We start from the raw sequence: 17,541 nt of genomic DNA on the forward strand, positions 1-17,541 counted from the left end.
TTGTTGCGGCCGAAGTGCAGGACCTGGCAATTTTGAGAAAGGTGTTAAAAGTGTGAGCCTCCTGGATGGCCCTCCCGTCCTTCTGGTTTTTACCTTCCCAGGCCAGGCTGGAAGTGAAAGTGTTAAAATGTTCTGTGAAAGCTTGTTCTTTCAGACTTACTGAACTGTAAAGACTCAGGAAATATTATTTGGCTGAAAAAAATTTTGCATAAACCCAGGAATTAAATCCTTAGTCTGGGTGCCTGGGCACATTTACTGTTACTGACAATATGACTGTAAATATGATGCTTAGAGGAACTCAGGATGAAACTGCAATCACCAGTGTTTCTTCCATGCAAGATAAAAGTGAGGGACCTGTGAAGTTGTCTAGCTCCTTTGTTATTCCAGGGTCTGTTCTTCATTACACTAACTCATGTATGTATCCAGAATAATTTGTATTAAGTTACTAGAGTTCATTTGGGCCTTCAGCACCATAATCCTAAAAGAAAGAGAGCAGTGGAGCCTGTTGAGAGTACTTTGGTTCATCTCTAATGAACTGTAATCTTTGCTGAGGAGCCTTGATGAATACATGAGCATGTGATTTAATACATGTAACATCCTAACATGAAGTGAATTGCTGGTTTTGCTTATGTAATTTGAAAGGAAGGTAAACTAAAATGCCCATATACCTAGTGGCACTCCTATACAGTTAGTGGTATTTTAAAGTCTAGACTTAAAAAAGAGAAAAAAATGCACTTAATTCATTGGATGAAATTCTCTTGCCTGCCAAGGCATGAGTGCAGCCCTCAGGATTCTCCATTTACCTTGCTGCAGCTGAGGATATCATTAAAACCTGAAGTTATGCAAGGAATGCAGCTTCTTCCTCCATCCCTTAGTCTTAGTCATGACACAAACTGTTTCAAGAGAAACTGAAGGTTGAAGTTAATTCTTGAGAGGTAACAAGACTTATAAGCCACCTTTTTAAAAAAGTTATGGATACATCTGGGAAAATGTCTACAGAGCTTTTATTACTTGATGATCATTCTTAAAGCACATGGTAACATATCTTTTCTATTTTCTGATAGAAAATTCAAACGTATTGTCCACTCCCAGCATGTCAGTAGGCGCTTCAGCATTTCAGCTGCAATCATAAGCAGGTCTTTATTTCCCTATTTTCATTTTTGTCTGGCTGTTCCACAGCATGTAAGATTAAGTAACACAATCTCTCACAATGTTGGAGTAACTGGGGATGAGACCTGCTAATGGCATTTGATAAATAAAAAGGTGTATGAAGAAATTTGTAAGAGATCAGTGAAGAGTGTCCATTGCTTTCAATATTGGACCCTTATTTAAAGGGATTAATTTGAAAACAGCCTAAAATAGCTGTGATATTGATTGTTTCAGAGGGAGCTCACGAGATGTAAAGCACTGCATACATGTCTAAAGAACACAGGCAGGTGACAGAAAGGAGTTATTTAATGTGGTTTGTGGGAGCATAAACTAGGAGAAATAAGGTTAAATGACTGAAATAGGTATTAAGCTTGTTGAGAAAACTTTTAACACTGACAGGTGTAAAAGCTTCCCAAGGGAATATAAGGAAACTGCTCTATTTTGGATTAATATAACTAGACTGATTAAGGTATTGTAAACATCTTCGGAGGCATCATACTTCACTGTTAGGGTGACAAGTTGCGTGACAGAATAGAGAGAACCTTCTTATTTCTAGGAGCTGTGATTTTCATCTAGTTTTTGGGTGGTGGAAATAGTCTGACAATGCTATGTTGTGCAGTGCAGCTTGGTGAGGAGGCATTGCCTACACAAGCATCAGTAACTGTGAGTGGACAATTCTGTTATTAAAAGCAGCCTTTGGTGTATGCTAGCCCTACAAAACGGTTGCAGCTGTTTTACCGTGAAAGGCAGAATTTTATATATAAATAAATTTAATTTATTCCAGCTCATAGTTGAGTTTTTGTGGCTTTAAGCAGTTTGTTTGTTTGTTTGTTTGTTTGAATCTCAGATTCCACAAAGGATCTTTTCTACCTGATGGACAACAGCCGAATACAAAGTGACCAGAACTATTCTCTCCCTTACCAGCAGTATTGGGTCTTCAGGCAGAAGTACTCAGCAGAGGAAGCTGTGCTTTGGTGTCTCACACGTAAGACCTCTTGGAGACGGTTATTCTGTAGGGAATAATAATTAATTTAAATCTTTTAATAGGTATTATAATCATGATGAGTAGAAACTCTGGACCCAGACATTTTTCGGGGAAACCCCACAGAATTTTCATGGAAGTTGCTAATGGGGCCACCTGTTTCTTCCTTACAATCTTTGTCTGCTGTGACAGAAAGGGTACCCATCATTCATCGTCGGGGTATCCCTGTTATGGGCAAGAGAAATAGAAGATACAGCTTAGGCAATACTCTGCTATTCTTGAAATGTACCCCTCCAAAAAGATAGATGACATAGTGGTAAAAGAAGAAGGTAAAATACAGATATTAGGGGTTAATGATAAAGTATATTTTGATGCAATAAATGGAGGAGAGTTTCTAGCTCTGACTCCCGGGAAGGCAGAACCAAGAGTACTAAACAGTGCACAAACATCACTGTAAGAGGTCAATGAGCTATGCCTGTTTAAAATTAAGCATTGACATATATATTTACAGAAGCCATTGCCACAGTAATTAAGAAATGGGTTTGACATGGGTTTGTTTCTTTTCTGAAGATGCATTATTACCCTGGGGCAAATTTCAGTGCAAATTGCTACAAGCAAATGGCTTGAACAGTTGATTCTAGAAAAGTTATTTATATTTTTTGTGTGATGTATGAACACTTCAGAAATATTTTTTGCAAAAAATTCCTAAGACATTGTAGAATTTGTTGTCCTTTTTATTCTTTAAAGAGACCCACGACTGATGTAGAGTTCTTTTATGATTATACAGTTTGTATGTCAAATTTACTAAAAAGAAAGAGAGAGAGATCTTTATCAATCACAATGTTAGAGTGACACCAATCCACTAGGGTAATGCTGGTCACAGCTGGGGAATGTATCTTTCCAATCAGCTGTGGTGTATCTCCTTTTCTGTGCTCTTCAGGTAAACCTGCTCTTCAGTGTCACTAGAAACAGAATCTGTCCCTGTTTCTCTTGCACTGTAATAGGATAATACTGAAATTCTCACTTTTAGTTGTTTGCCGATGGATAGCTTTAAGTGTGCTGAAGACATGAAGAGGAATAGAGAGGGGAAGGAACTCGTGTGTGTGTGTAATTCTTAGTGCCTTTGCTTCCTAGGTTGTGCACAAGAAGATGAGTTTTGTCGAATGGCAGATCTTCAAAACACTGCAGACAAATACTTCGTGTGCACCCTCTATCCAGAGGCACAGATTTGTGATGGCAGCATCAATCAAATACCAGAAATCTGTCGAACTGTCCTACCCTGGCAACCACAAACATTGTATCGTAAAATAGGCAAGTTTTGGGACTTGGTTATATAATGTGTGCTCTAACCCTAGAAGTGCAAGCTAGTGTTTTGGCTCTTGATTCTGAGATAAAAAGTCTGAATGTATGAATGAGTCCTGGGACGTGATGGTGCAAGGGAAGGTCAGGCTGTTCTGGGTATAGTTTTTAATTTTCAGTTCAGAATGGAAAGATATTAACCACGAATTCGACTCTCCACCTGAGTTATTCCCAATTCAGAGAGGCCAAGGGTAGCTCAAATATTTTGTATACAAGGTCTTAGATCTTTTTATAATGTGGGTGAAATGAGAATGTCACAGGGATGTCACCAATCCCATTTTCTACCATTAAAATTTCCATGGTAGTTAAGCAATGCAAAAATGGAAGTTGTTGAGTATAATTTTTTGTTTTTTTTTTTAAAGCCAGTCCGGAGTTATAGACATGTGGATTTTAACCTCTGCTCTTTGAATGCTTAGGAAGTTCAATGATTTTCTCATAGGTCTCATGTGAGGAAGCTGGACAAACAACCCTGTTATCACTGTACAGGAACCTTTTGCTGAGAAAAATGTAAAGGTCCACTGAACTAAACTATTAAATCATGTCTTTTTGGGGAGCCCAAAGTGCAGCACAGGTTGAATAATGCATAAGCACACTGGATTCTTCCAGTCTGGAGTTGTCCCCCAGTTTTTGGAACTTGCGGAAGGGGTAATGTCAATACAGGTCTCAGAAACAGAAGCCCTGGGCTGGAAGTCTTTCCTTGGCGATGTACTTTGCTCAGGTTTTAGAGCCTTCACTTAATGGATTTTTGTTCACCTTCAGCTTAACCATCAAAAGTTTACTGTGATAATGTAAAATTATCTTTTAATTGATCAAGACCATTGTAGCATAGAAACATAAACTTTACTCTTACCATGTGATTACATATACTTGACTAGTATATGTAAATTACAAGGTTAAGATGATTTTTCCAATTTTGTTTTTCTTTTTCTTTCCAGTCACTCTAAAAAGTTCTGTGAAGAGCTTCTACACACGTGTACCATTCCAGAAAGTAACGGGGATGTCAGTGAGGAATAAGACTGACATGAGCAGAAAAGCTGTTTCAGATGGGTAGGACATAACTGTTCCTTTGATTTTACTGGACGTTTAACCATGCCTGGAATACCAAGGCCCCTGTTACACAGATGAAGGGGATCAGATATCTTGATCCAAGAACAGCATTATTTGACAATATTTAATGAAGAAAAAAATAGCATATGATTTAAAGGAGATTTATAATTGAGTTATAAATAATAATGTATATAATTAGTAATTATATATATGTGAATTATTACTTATACTGCTATTAAATTGCTGGTTGGCCAGTTAAATCTCTTGGCAATAATACTCCAAATTAATTTAGGTTTATAATTTTAGGGCAGAGATCAAAATAATTGTCTAAATTATTAGATGTGGTCTGGTAGATGTATACTGATCAAATGTAATTTCATCTACAAATGGAAAAATATGGAAGTGTCTATGCAGTATGAAGAACCATGAAGCAGTCTTATCGTGAAAGGCATCTCTACAGGTCCTCAGTCTATGCAATATCCTCTCTTCCCTTCTCCATGACAGAGACAGATTATTAATGATGCTAAGAGTAATGATGTTTTTCCTTTTCCAGCTTCTTTGAGTGTGAGCGTTGGTGTGATGCTGACCCCTGTTGCACAGGATTTGGGTTTTTTAATGACTCCCAGCTATCAGGTATTTTTCCCCCCCCTTTTTTTTTTTTTAATAATTTCAGTCTCCCTTCATTATTCCAAACTTTACTGTTCTTTTGCTCTGAAGGGCACTTTAAAAGCCCTTGCAGATCTTATGCCACTCTCTTTAGCACCTTTTTGAGGTGTGACCTTTTCTAGGAGTTCAGCCCAATGACATGCTTCACATCTCAGAAACCATTAAGAAAACTTCATGATAATGAGTCCTTAAAAGGCTGCAGTTCCAATAGCATGAAATTCAAACTGATAAAACTCCAGGGAACTGTTACTTTTCATTTATCAACACCTCTCCCAAAATATTGGTTGACTTCTTTTTGTGATATATTTTTTAATGTTGTTTCATTTTTTAAACCTAAGAGACTTAGAAACCTAAATATTACTGAAATTAAATGCACATTGAACACATAATGTCCATGGATACTTTGGGGCAGCTTAGCCTTTTGGCTTTCTTGGATGTCTGAACTTCTCTGCTCCCAAATTTTAGTCTTCTACTTGAGGAAGATTGGTTGGGGATAGAGGTTGCCTATCTTCTACTTAAGACCTCAAGTAGGATTTCTGTTAGTCTGAGGAAATCAGATCTTTAAAAGTATGCATGACTTGAAAGCCATTAGAAAGTCAAACAAACGTATTTTACTTACCTGAGATGGCTAAGTTAAGGGGTGTTGTCACCCTATGCTCCCTCTGTAGTCAATGGAGAGATGTATAAACACAACTATGGGGTCGTTTAGAGCATTGGTTGACTGGATCCTGTTCTGGAGGTACTTTTTTTTCTCTCCACTGGCTGTGAAGGAAGTGCTCTGTTTAAAAGAAACTCTTTAGCAGGTGTTTAAAATTGGATGCCATCCAGGTCAAAGTCAATGAAATAGTTTTTAATATTTTATTCCAAATTCAGATTTAAGCCACTAAAATGGCTAACCTTGTTTTCGGAAATGTCATGTGCTAATCAACTCTCCCTGAGGTCATTAGAACGTGCTGGTTTTACAATTCATTTGGGAATTTGGAACACTTTAGAAATACATATTTTTAATTCCCTTTTTTGTTGAGCCGACAAAATTTTCACTCAGTCAAAAATGAGTAGCTTGGAAAATTAGTCCAATGTAGTTTAGATTGGAATTACTGCGCAAATCAAAAACAGTTGACAGTTTTCATACCTCCATATGACCATGTGAAATTTGAAGTCTTAACTGAATATGATTTTAAGTTTCTTTAAATAGTTCTAAAATAAATTGAGGATTTTAAAGCACTGCACATGCAAAACTGACACCTCTTAGTTTATCTGATGAATATTTATTACCTGTGGCATTCCAGACATCCAGTCCTGGCATTCATATAGTCAAGAGAACTTTCAGTAGTGATTTTAACGTGAGATAGCATAAAACTTCAGTGAAACTCCTAGCTGTGTTTCAAACCCTCAATTTTTTTCAGGTACAGAAATATTTACACTAAGACTTTGAAAGGCAGAATTTTTATCTTGATGTAAGTAGGGGCCGTGTTTCAACACCCATGCAGATTTTTAATTTCCAGGATTGCATTAACTAGAAAGGGATGCTTGCTTAAAGAAGAGGTCCTGATCTTTGCTCAGTGGAAATACTCCTAGTGACCTTACTGGGTTATAATGTTGGTACCCACCTTCCCTCATATTGAATTCATTGTGATTTTTCAACAACAGTAAAACTTGGCCCATTTTAGGTATTTCCTTCCTTTGATTTGTGAGTCACTGGAATTCCTTTTAACACTCAGTGGAACTGTGCTGTATTCACTTTCCTCAAAATACTATCTAGAAGAGGAAAATTTTCCTCATCATTTCTATAACCATGTATTTTCCTGGCAGGTGGAAAGATCGTGTGCCTGACTCTGAACAGCCTAGGAATCCAGACGTGTGCTGAGGAAACAAGAAGTGCTTGGCAAGTTTCAAATTGTAGTTCACCGGATGCTGAAGTCAGAGTACACCCGTTTGGCTGGTATCAAAAGCCTGGTAAGTGATGCAGGGCACATGGCCTTTCCAACGGGTTTCTGTACATTGAAGCTTATTAACTAGTTCAATGTTTAGAGGCTTCAGCTTTCATTTGGAGGACCCATTTGCAAGGATCACAAATAGGCAAGGCAGACAAGTATGCGCGAGGGAAAGAAAGGTGCAATTTAATCTCCATTTTAATAGAAAAGGAATAGAAATACCTCAAAGACGTATAATTTAATTTCTTAGATTTTATGGGAGACTTGTGGCCAATGTCAGAATCAAAATATATGATTTCCTAGATTTTATGGGAATCTTGTGGCCAATGTCAGAATCAAAATATATTTTGTCCCACTGCACAGTCCTGGTCAGCATATCATTCTTTGTTTCTCACTGCTTGGCTTATGGTTTAACAGTGTGCTTGGATGCATAACTTCAAAAGATTTGGTTTTGTTATGGAATTTAAAATTCACTTTTGGCTGTTTTGTTAAAGAAAGAGCCAAGACCAAGTTCCAAGGTAGCACTGTATTCTTCAAGCAGTAAGAAGCCATCACGTCTTTAAACAGAAGAGAAGTCATGAGAGGTTAGGTTATTTCCTCAAGAGGAATCAAAACCAGGTCTAGTCAAAGTGAATTTTCTTTTCCATAGCAAAACAAAAGACTCCATTACTTTGTTGAAAAATTTCAATGGGTTCGTCATTTGTCACATTCCTCATGAGTGGCTCTAATTCTATTTTGTGAAGCTTCGATTTAACATAACTGAAACAATAAGGACAATGAACACCTGCCTGACTGTACCCCCCTTTACGGGAGGATAACCTGTTATTGGGTCTAAACGGGCACGACCTTGTTGAACTCCACCGAAAGCAGAGAGGCAAGTCTGGCAACGTTGACGGAATCAGGGAAAAAAAATGAATAAGGAGTACTTTTTCCTGCTTTTAAACTCCCTTAGTTCTTGCAGAGTAGAGGACTGATATCTGAGTGGAGAGGGGAGGCATGAAGTGTAGATATATGCTGTCCAGGCCGTGTGATATAAAGATAATCCAGTTAAAGTTGTGTAGAGCTAGATCAGATATCCTGGCAATACACTGCATTTTACAGTGTTGGTAAACTTAAAGAAAACCCTCATTCACACTGGAAGTGTCTGAAATATGAACTTGATCCTGAGCTTTTCCAAGTCCTACGCTGGCACTCTGCCCACTAGACCATCCATTTCCTCCCCAAGTGGGGCAACCCTTGTTAAAGAGGAGACACAGCATGGAGTTGAGGGAGCACCACGGAAGATTATAGGGTTTCCCAGACCTTCGGTGCGGGCTTGGGGAGGGATGGGCTGAGGGACTAGCACTGAGAGGGGACGATAGCGCTGATAAAGTAGGCAACGGCAAGAGCCCGTGGGCAGGCAGAGCTGAGAGGCAACCAGGGGTAAGAATGAAGAACAGTAGAAAGGCGAAGTGAAGAGGAGACGGCAGAGGCGTAGATACCCTTCCACTTTTTGGAATTGTTTTTTGTCTCATTGACAAAGAACCAACTAAAAATAGAGGGTGTTCCTCACTTCCCAGACAGAGGGATGATGAAGAGGAGCCTGGGGTGTATGCAAAGGGGGGAGTGTTAGGAGAGACGGTGACGTTTCCTTATGTAGTGAGGAAGCTTCAGATGTGTTTCCACCATAACACACAACAAGGCACAGATGTTTATGCAAATGGAGATATTTGCAGACAAAAATTTGTATCAGTTGTATCAGTTGTGGTGTGTTGAGGGTCTGGGAACCATGAAGAGGAACAAGAAAGCTCTGAGGCTAAAAGGGAAAATGAGTGAAATCTGAAGGAGGAATTTACGGTAGACAGTGGGACGCTAGCATGAAACAGGGTCTTTGGTTTTAGTCCGCGGTCTTCTGCTGTAGGAAGGTACTTGCATCTCCGCGTTTCACAATATGTTAAGTTGACGTGTGAGCTGTTTGCCTACACAGCTCTGCTCTTTAGCAATTTGACTTTATGCATAGAGTCATGGTTGCAGCTCAGTCAATGAGGAGAATATAGTAGCATTTTAAAGAGAGTTGTGGATAGCCCCAGTTCTTCACTCCTGTCAGTGTGAATGGTAAAACTCCTGAGTTTTGAGAAATATCTATTGGTTACATGCATGGGCAGTACAAAGCAGAAGCAGCAAATAGAAAATCTGATCTGTCTTCAGCTTCTGTAGGGGTGGTAATTTATTTTGTCTCAATAGAGAATTTATAACTGATTTGATTAGCCAAAGTGTTTTACAAAATATGAATGCACAGGGGAAACTTCTTATTTGTTATTTGAAATTACAAAATGTTTAAGGGAAATGTTAGCAAATGAGAATTTTCATGTGTGGAAAATATGTACGATTATTTGGATTTTAATTTGAAAAACTTCCTGCTGGAAACTGACTTGTTCCTAATTCTCCTTTTGAGAAAATCCAGTCTGCTAATCAGCAAGAAGAAAATCTCACATCTCTTGTGATGCAGAAAACCAAACACAGAGGGGCATGGAAAAAACTGCAGAACTACTGAAATGAGCTGTTCATAAATAACTGCTTTTTGAAAAGTGTTTGTAGGAATTTTTATAAATATGGAAATTTAGGGAAGTCTGTTTTCATGTACAAGCCCAAAAAGGTTAGATAGCAAAGCAGCTTCGCATCCTTACTCTTGGTGTTTGCCGTGAGAAGATGCAATATCCAGATCCCAGAAGTAATGATGGAAATATTGAGGTGTTGATTACATTTTAAACTTCAAGTGTAATTGTTTTCAAATGTTTTGGTTTTTTTCTGCTTTTAGCTGACTTGAAGAACACCATGCCTAACCTGTGTCCACCTATTAGTTTACCTCTCAGGCCAGAAAGTGGTAAGTGTATTCATGTATTAAGCCAAAAAAAAGGAAATATCCTCTATTTTGTATGTATTGCTGAAAGATCACACTATAATGAAATGGTTGTGTTCCCCATGAGTTTACTCATTCAGGTGTTTATCCATTTTTATTAATTGTGTATCATTTAAACGGAAGAATTTTTGTCATGCACAATGCTGGCCTAATATCTCTCAAACTCACTGCCACAAGAGGTCACTGAGGCAAAATATTTGCAGGATTGGTGAAGAAATTTATCATTTATAAGCGTGGATGTCACATTACTTTCAATGGATATAACATTATATTTTAGTGCAGTGACCAATGAAGAAAAGCTCTGGCAAGGGTAGCCTCCCAAAAAGCTGTTTATTGTGTTATTGTCCACTGTTGTGGGGTTTCTAGCGCCTTTCTTGTAGCATCTGGTGCTTGCCAGGATGGCAAGGGATGTCAGATTAGACAAATCACCGGCAGTTGCTGTCAGTAATGCTGAATGCGAGGAGTGACAATGAGTTCTCAAATAGATACAAACAATTGCAATAGAGATGCAAAGTCAATTTTAGGAAATGTAGTTTTCCCCTTTAAAGCTTTATGTCTAAAAAGCAAGATGACGAAAAGGGCAGTTCCTCAGGAAATTAATTCTGTTTTATACCACTTTATAATTGGTGTAGAAGAATGATAAACTGTACTGCCTTTAGTCCTTGTTTGTGGTCTCCTGCAGGGTGGGAGTATTATCTCAAAGATTATTCAGAACTGGGTCACCAGAAATGTAGTATTGGAGGTGTGTGTTGGGTCCCACTTTTGAAGAGATGCTGTAACTTGCTGTGACACCATCTTTTTTGTGTCAGGAAGAAAATTTATTTCAGTCTTGCAGAAAATGAATCTTATGGTACTCACATGCATTATTTTAGAAGTGGGTGGATCCTCTTAATAAATGAAACTTAACTGCTGTCTTTCAGGGCTTTGTGTCTATTGCCCCCTAAAAATATATGCAAATTGTCAACAGCTACAGGCTTCCCTGATGTGTCCTTTCCAGAAATACACAGCGTATCAGCTAAATGCTGTGTGTAACGGAAAGGAAGCAGGTTGACTAGTCACTAGATAACTCAATTTAACCCTCAGGTTGGACTGAAATTAAGAAGTCTCATCCATCTCTACCCTTGATTTTCTGTTTGATCTGAGCAAGTTTTTTAATCTGTTTGTGTCTGTCTTACCTTAAACCATATGCAGCTGGGCTTGCAGGAGATGGTTAATATTTGCAAAGAATTTTCAGTATTGAACTCAGAATTTATAATTAACTGTTTTATCATATCTATGACCACCAGTCATGATCATGTTCAGACTATTTGTATTTATTAGTAGAATTTGTGCTTTTTAAATGATCGTTTTAATGTAATACAAGGAAAACTCCTATCTTTATAGGTAAGTAGACATAATTTTTTATGTGAAATGCTTTGAGGAGCTAGTGCGGTAATGTGTAGGTTGGGCAATTCAACTCCTTTGCAAACTGGTTTTCCCATGGGATGTAGAAAACCGCTTTACTAAAGCTTTCTTCCTCCCAGTGTGAAGCTTAGTAGTAATTTTGTCATTTTCCTTTTATGTTTTTCTTCCTTCTTAAATCTAGGAAAATAGTGACTTAAGCAGTACTTAAGAAAATTAGACCTTTCTGTTTGACATTTGCTTTCTACTCTAAAGACTGACCAGAACTTAGCCACAGCAAGCGAGATGGTCATCTTACCCTTAGTAACAATCTTGATCTATCACACCCATTTCCAAGTCATCTTTCCAAATGCAGAGCAACTAGGGAAGTCTCTGGTTTGCAAAGGTCTGGATAACCACCCAAGTGAGGAGAGCCTTCCATGAGGAGGCAGGATTCTGGATTAGAGCGGTTGTCCTGAGGACAGCAGTCAGGAGAAGTCGCTGAATTACAAAGGGCGCAACTAGTCTGGATGTCAAATTAGCACTAGTATCCTCTACGCTTTGGGTCCCTAACACCAGTGTGTGCAGCAAAGCATTCAAAATGCAACTGGGAACCATCTGTCCTTCTTACGTTCTGCCTCATTTTGATACTAAAAGTACCAGCCTGGTTATTTAGGTCAGATTGCTATCTCTGTTGCGTTGTCAGAGATTTTGGAAAATTTTCATAAACATTGTTTCCAAACTCTTTATGATTATATATGTTATACACTCTAGAAGATTAATGGTTTTAGAGTTGGGCATCATAGAAAAGCTGGCAGTGACTGAATTTGCTACATTGTGGTATTGCTTGTACATGGGGAAAAAAAATTACTGTGACTCCTGTGTGGTAACCAGATGGTGAGTGTGAGAAAATGTCACTATTTAAAGGGCACTGACGTGTGTGTATATGTGTGTGTGTGTGCATGTAAGCTTATATATATATATATGAAAATATAAAACTTTCCATCAAAAGACCAGAAAGATACTTAAATTTGAACACTTTGCCAGAAGGCTCTGTGAAATAGTGAAGTTAATGTTATGTCCAACTTAGAGTCTGAGTTTACTGAAGCACAATTAAGGCCTGTATTTCAGTAGACAGTTAATGCGTTTGACTGCCTCATTTTCTAGCAGTTAACCAATTTGCAATGCTCAGGACAGAGTGCCCAGCACTTTGCTTCCTCCCATTTGCAGTCAGGGTGCTGACTCCATTCCAAGTCTGTGCTCTTTCCAGCCCTGACACGTTGTGAAAAAACCCAGATTAGCAGATTTACTTTCAGTCCTTTGGGAAGTAGATGCTTTGCCTATTTTACTCATTGTTCTTCTCAATAGAGAGGGTAGAGGTGTGTAGGACCATAGAACAACAGAAAAAGCCTCAACAAGAAGGGTTTCTGCAAGTACATGGGCAGCAAAAGGAAGGGTAGGGAAAATGTGGGTCTCCTGCTGAATGGGACAGAGGAGCTGATGACAAAAGACATTGGGTCAGGAGACCTGATGGCAAAGGATATGGAAAAGGCTGAGGTGCCTTCTTCACCTCAGTCTTTACTGGTAAGTCCAGCCTCCAGGCCCTTGAGACTGGGGGAAAGACTGCAGCAAGGAAGACTTATCCTCAGCGGAGGGTCAGGTTAGGGAACAAGCTGGACATACAAACCCATGGGGCCTGATGGGATGCACCCGTGAGTGCAGAGGGAGCTGGTTGATGTCATTCTGAGGTCACTCTCTACCTCTGAAAGGCCCTGGTGATGGGGGAAGTTCCTGAGGCTGGGAGGGAAGCAAATGTCACCCCTGTCTTCAAGAAGGGCAAGAAGGAGGATGAGGGAACTATACCTGATCAGCCTCACCTTGACCCCTGGGAAGGTAATACAGCAAGTGACCCTGCAAACCATTTCCAGACATATGAAGAACAAGAAGGTTATTCAGAGTAGTCAGCATGGATTTATGAAGGGCAAAATCATGCCTGACCAACCAGATAGTCTTCTACAATCAGGTGACTGTTTAAGTGGATGAGGGGAGAGCGGTGGATATTGTTTATCTTGACTTCAGAAAGGCTGTTGACACTGTCTCACATAACATCCTCGCAGAAACTGAAGTAAGGTCTAGATAAATCAACAGTGAGGTGGACTAAATGCTGGCTGAATTGCTGGGCACAGAGTCGTGATCCAGCTGGAGGCCAGTCACCGGTGTACCCCCAGAGTTGATACTGGGGCTAATACAGTTTAACACCTTGAATAATGACCTGGACAATGAGACAGAGTGTACTTGCAGTGAGTTTGCAAATGATAAAATGTTGGGAGGAGTGGTTTTCAGACCAGATGAGTGTGGTGCCATTCAGAGGGACCTCAACAAGCTGGAGAAATGTGAAGACTTACGTCTTAGATCAAGCTGTCTTCCACCATGTTGTCTTTCAGCTCTGTCTGAAAACTGGCTAGGACTTCGTCTAGCAATTGTACAGAGAAGCTGTTTTAACATTCAGCCTTCTGAGAAAATAGGTATTCTCTCTCATGTTCACACATGCTTCAGCTTTTCTAGTTCAAATTAATAGCACTACTGGCTCCTTTGCTGTCTTTCCTTAGGTGGTCAGGAGAGCAAGATTTGCAAGCTGAGGTAACATCTTACATTAGCCGGCTTATGTAGTTATAAGAAGCTGCATTTTGAGGAATCCTTGACATCCTGCAGGAGGCCGGATTGTTAAATACCAACTTCTCCATCTCTACCGTTATGGAAGGATATCACTTCAGATTTGAGCATCTCTAAAGAGCCAGTAGAATCCTTCTGGAGATGTCGAAGTGCTATTCTTTAATTTAAAAAAAAAAAAAAAAAACAAACAACGCAAACCAACCTGTCAAGATTCTTCATTTTCTACCTGAATAAGCTGGAGAACACTCTTTAGAAGGAAATTTTATGGCCCCAAACCATTTTGTTTGTCCGTTTGTTCTACAATGAAGCCAGGTGTCCTAGAGCTAGATTGTCTTTCTTTGGACTGTCATCAGTTCTTAATTTGTCTCACTTTCCATGTTATTTAAACTCAGAATCTCACTGTTTTTTCATTTTGTTTTGTTTTTTTTTTTTTTAGCTTGCATATACAATCTTTAACTGCCAAAAGTCAGCAAGGGACAGATAGAATGATTTAATTTATCCGAGTATCTGCCTGAAGGCAGAAATCCATGAGCAAGGAGCTGCAAGGCACTGTCCAGCCCTGTTAGTTCCACCATACACAAAGGGGAGTTCTGCTGCAGTCACTACAGGTTTAAAAGATGAACAGTTGAGACCAAATTCTTTTGTCTCACTCTAATAATTTACTGGATTTTCTTTCACTGAAAGTCTCCCTAAATAAACTGAGTAAAAACATGTTTTTCTTTTCCTTCTGTTCCCCAGTCTGGGCTTTTGAAGATGTTCATGAGCAGTAATCTTCATAAAACCTCTAGACCTTTGAATCTGCAATGGCAAAAATAATTTTCAATAGTGGCTTCTTTTTATGCCCTGTCATAGAGCAGCCCGCAGCCACCAGGGAGATGCAAAAAAATCCCTTCCCCTCGTGAGGCTAACCTCAGGAGAGACACAACAAGAGGGAAGGCTTGAGGTTCTTCCCGTTCTTTGCCTTGTACCAGATTGTTCATCCATCAGTCCATTGTAGCCCTGTATTCCTCTCCACAGCCTGAGGCTCCTGGTGGCTTTCCCCAGGAAAGCAGCACTGCTAGGCATTTCTAACACTCATTAGATACCCCATTAGCCTGCAAAAAAGGGGAATTAAGTGCTCTGTAATGCCTGCAGGTCACTGCTGTCTGAGGGAGGTGAGCTGCACACTCTCTTTTACCTGAATTCTTGTTGCGTTTTTGTTGCTTCAACATGTTTTGCCTGTTTGTGTTCTTGCAATATACCCTTTCTGATACAAGGTTAAACTCTCCAAGTCATCTTCATCACTGATCTGTGGTGCGTTTAACTGAATGTGTGGTTTTCATCTTTAACGAAGTGAATATTTTATTTGTCTTCTGTACATCTATCACGTGGAGCAGAGCATGCTCCTGCTGGTCTGCTGTGATTTCCACATAGTTTCTGTTATCTGAGAAATAATGCTTGAAAAATAGATAGCCTGAACAGACTGGGAAAGTCCGACTTGTTACATTTGGAGCATTTTTTCCCCTGAAGAAGTTAACATGCTGTGATGACACTGAGTATGGAACTGTCTGTGGTGAGTTTCAGGTATGATCTGTGACCTTTAACGATGGGAGGACAGCTGTTATTTTAAGACTGCCCGTGCTGAAAATGCTAATATGTCATGCTGCAGTCTTGGTTTACTTATGCTGGTATTCAAATAACAACTCCAAGGAGTTGTGTGAATATGGAGGATGTTACGTAAAAGAGAAAACAGTCAGGTCTCATAATTAGGTTTGAGATGGAACTTTCTGCAGCCAGCTGTAAGATAGGGGGAGATAAGAAAAGTTTTTTTATGAGAAATTATGTGTTGTTATTTTATGGTTGTATAATGCTGTTATTCAAACGACTTATGCACAGGGGTTTGAGCTATGGAAGTTTTTATGTCTTTACAATTAAACTGAAAGAAGCAAAGCAATCTATGAAACATGTTACCTGGCCTTTTAGAAGGAATACTTGTGCTTAAAGCAAACTGGAGAGCCTGAAAATATTCCTGTGCATGTGGAAGGGAGGAGTGACACTGATGTATAACTTCTGCTTTTGTACTTTGTTACGAAATTTATGGGTTGTATACAGTAATTATCCAAACTTTAATGAGCATTTGTGTCTTCAGGTTCCTCAGTTTTAAATAGGATAGGGCTATCTATCTTAGATTTGGCAACTGCTAGAATACAATGGCCCTTAAATGGTGATCTCTGCATGGCACTGCAAATTGTATACAAATCATATGGGCTCCATTCCCACTCCATTCAAATCAAGTAATTCATTGAGAAACCACCGAGGCATATGGATGTAACGATCCGTTAGGCCCTTCCTGCTTCTGCCTCCTGTGATCCCCTAATGATTTATAGTTGTTCCCTCGGTGCAGGACTGAGCGGTGGCTATGGGATTTTCCCATGTGGGAATAAATTTCCCATCAGGCTATTTCAGCACACGGCGTATTCCCATTCTCAACAGAGATGCTGATGGGAATACAGGTGCTGATGTAGCTGTCTTTGATGATTAATAGCATCATTTGTTTTCCTGCTTTCCCACATTGCTGAGGATATGTCAGAGAGATCTTTGGTGTGAAACAAACCCAGCCTTTTTTATCCATCCGCGGGAACTGATCTACCGTGCCTCCATATAGCATATTGGACCTCTGGTGTAGAATTACTCTACCTTTGGTCTTAAGTTCAATCTCTATTCTGTTTGTAAACATGAGGATTTTAGCCTTTTGAAAACAGCTTATTTTAAGCCTGGATAAATATCTGGTACATTTTTTAGTATCCTATTACTATACCATTTACTATAATTGGCACTACTGAAGGAGCCAGAAAGCTTGCATTTAACATCAGCATAGCAAGATTGCTCACTGCTAAAGGCCATAAATAACACATTTGTTAGTTTGTGACATGTTTGTCTGAGGTGTGATTATAGTTATTATGCAGCAGTTTTAAGACAAAGTCTCATTTTGAATTATTCAGATCTCAGTGGAAGGACAAAAATGATAAGCAACTATATTTTCGAAAGAGTATATTTTCTGCCGGTCCACTCTGAGTTGATGATTTGCTGTTTTTGGAGATTGTTGGTATACAGAAAGGTTAGCAGTCTTCATTGGAAAAAAACTCTAGATGTGAGGGATATAAAGCACTGAGTTCAGTCTGTAAACATGTTTTTGGCTTGAGTCAGGGCTCTTAAATATGGCTCACAAATTTCAGAATTAAGATCAGAATTTGTCTTTCAAACATAAATTAGGAATACTAGACCCAGAGATCTGGTTTATGTACCTCCTTAACCTCGTGTTAACCTCATCTGATTTATATACCTCCTCAATTTCAAGAGTTTTCTTCTAAATTTAACTTTATATTTTATTGCAGTTCTGTATCTCTGTTTCGTTATATCAAATGTCAGATTTTCCAGCAAACTCAGAACTGACCCCTCTTTGCTTCCACTGA

At 39.1% G+C, this 17,541-nt stretch overlaps 1 protein-coding gene across 1 annotated transcript in view; it reads left to right on the plus strand.

The window, feature by feature from the left end:
• Positions 1 to 1,996: 1,996 nt before the first annotated feature.
• Positions 1,997 to 17,541, plus strand: part of LOC104076177 (thyroglobulin-like) — a gene marked incomplete at its 5' end in the record, with an annotated part of 103,803 nt that continues 88,258 nt past the window's right edge. The window contains 6 exons of the mRNA XM_009576948.1: positions 1,997 to 2,134; positions 3,266 to 3,442; positions 4,426 to 4,537; positions 5,091 to 5,170; positions 7,016 to 7,159; positions 9,935 to 10,000. Coding sequence (XP_009575243.1) covers positions 1,997 to 2,134; positions 3,266 to 3,442; positions 4,426 to 4,537; positions 5,091 to 5,170; positions 7,016 to 7,159; positions 9,935 to 10,000 — 717 coding nt within the window. The remainder of the gene's footprint in view (positions 2,135 to 3,265; positions 3,443 to 4,425; positions 4,538 to 5,090; positions 5,171 to 7,015; positions 7,160 to 9,934; positions 10,001 to 17,541) is intronic.

The sequence above is a fragment of the Fulmarus glacialis genome, unplaced genomic scaffold (genome assembly GCF_000690835.1).
Source record: "Fulmarus glacialis isolate BGI_N327 unplaced genomic scaffold, ASM69083v1 scaffold4364, whole genome shotgun sequence".
NCBI classification, from domain to species: Eukaryota; Metazoa; Chordata; class Aves; order Procellariiformes; family Procellariidae; genus Fulmarus; species Fulmarus glacialis.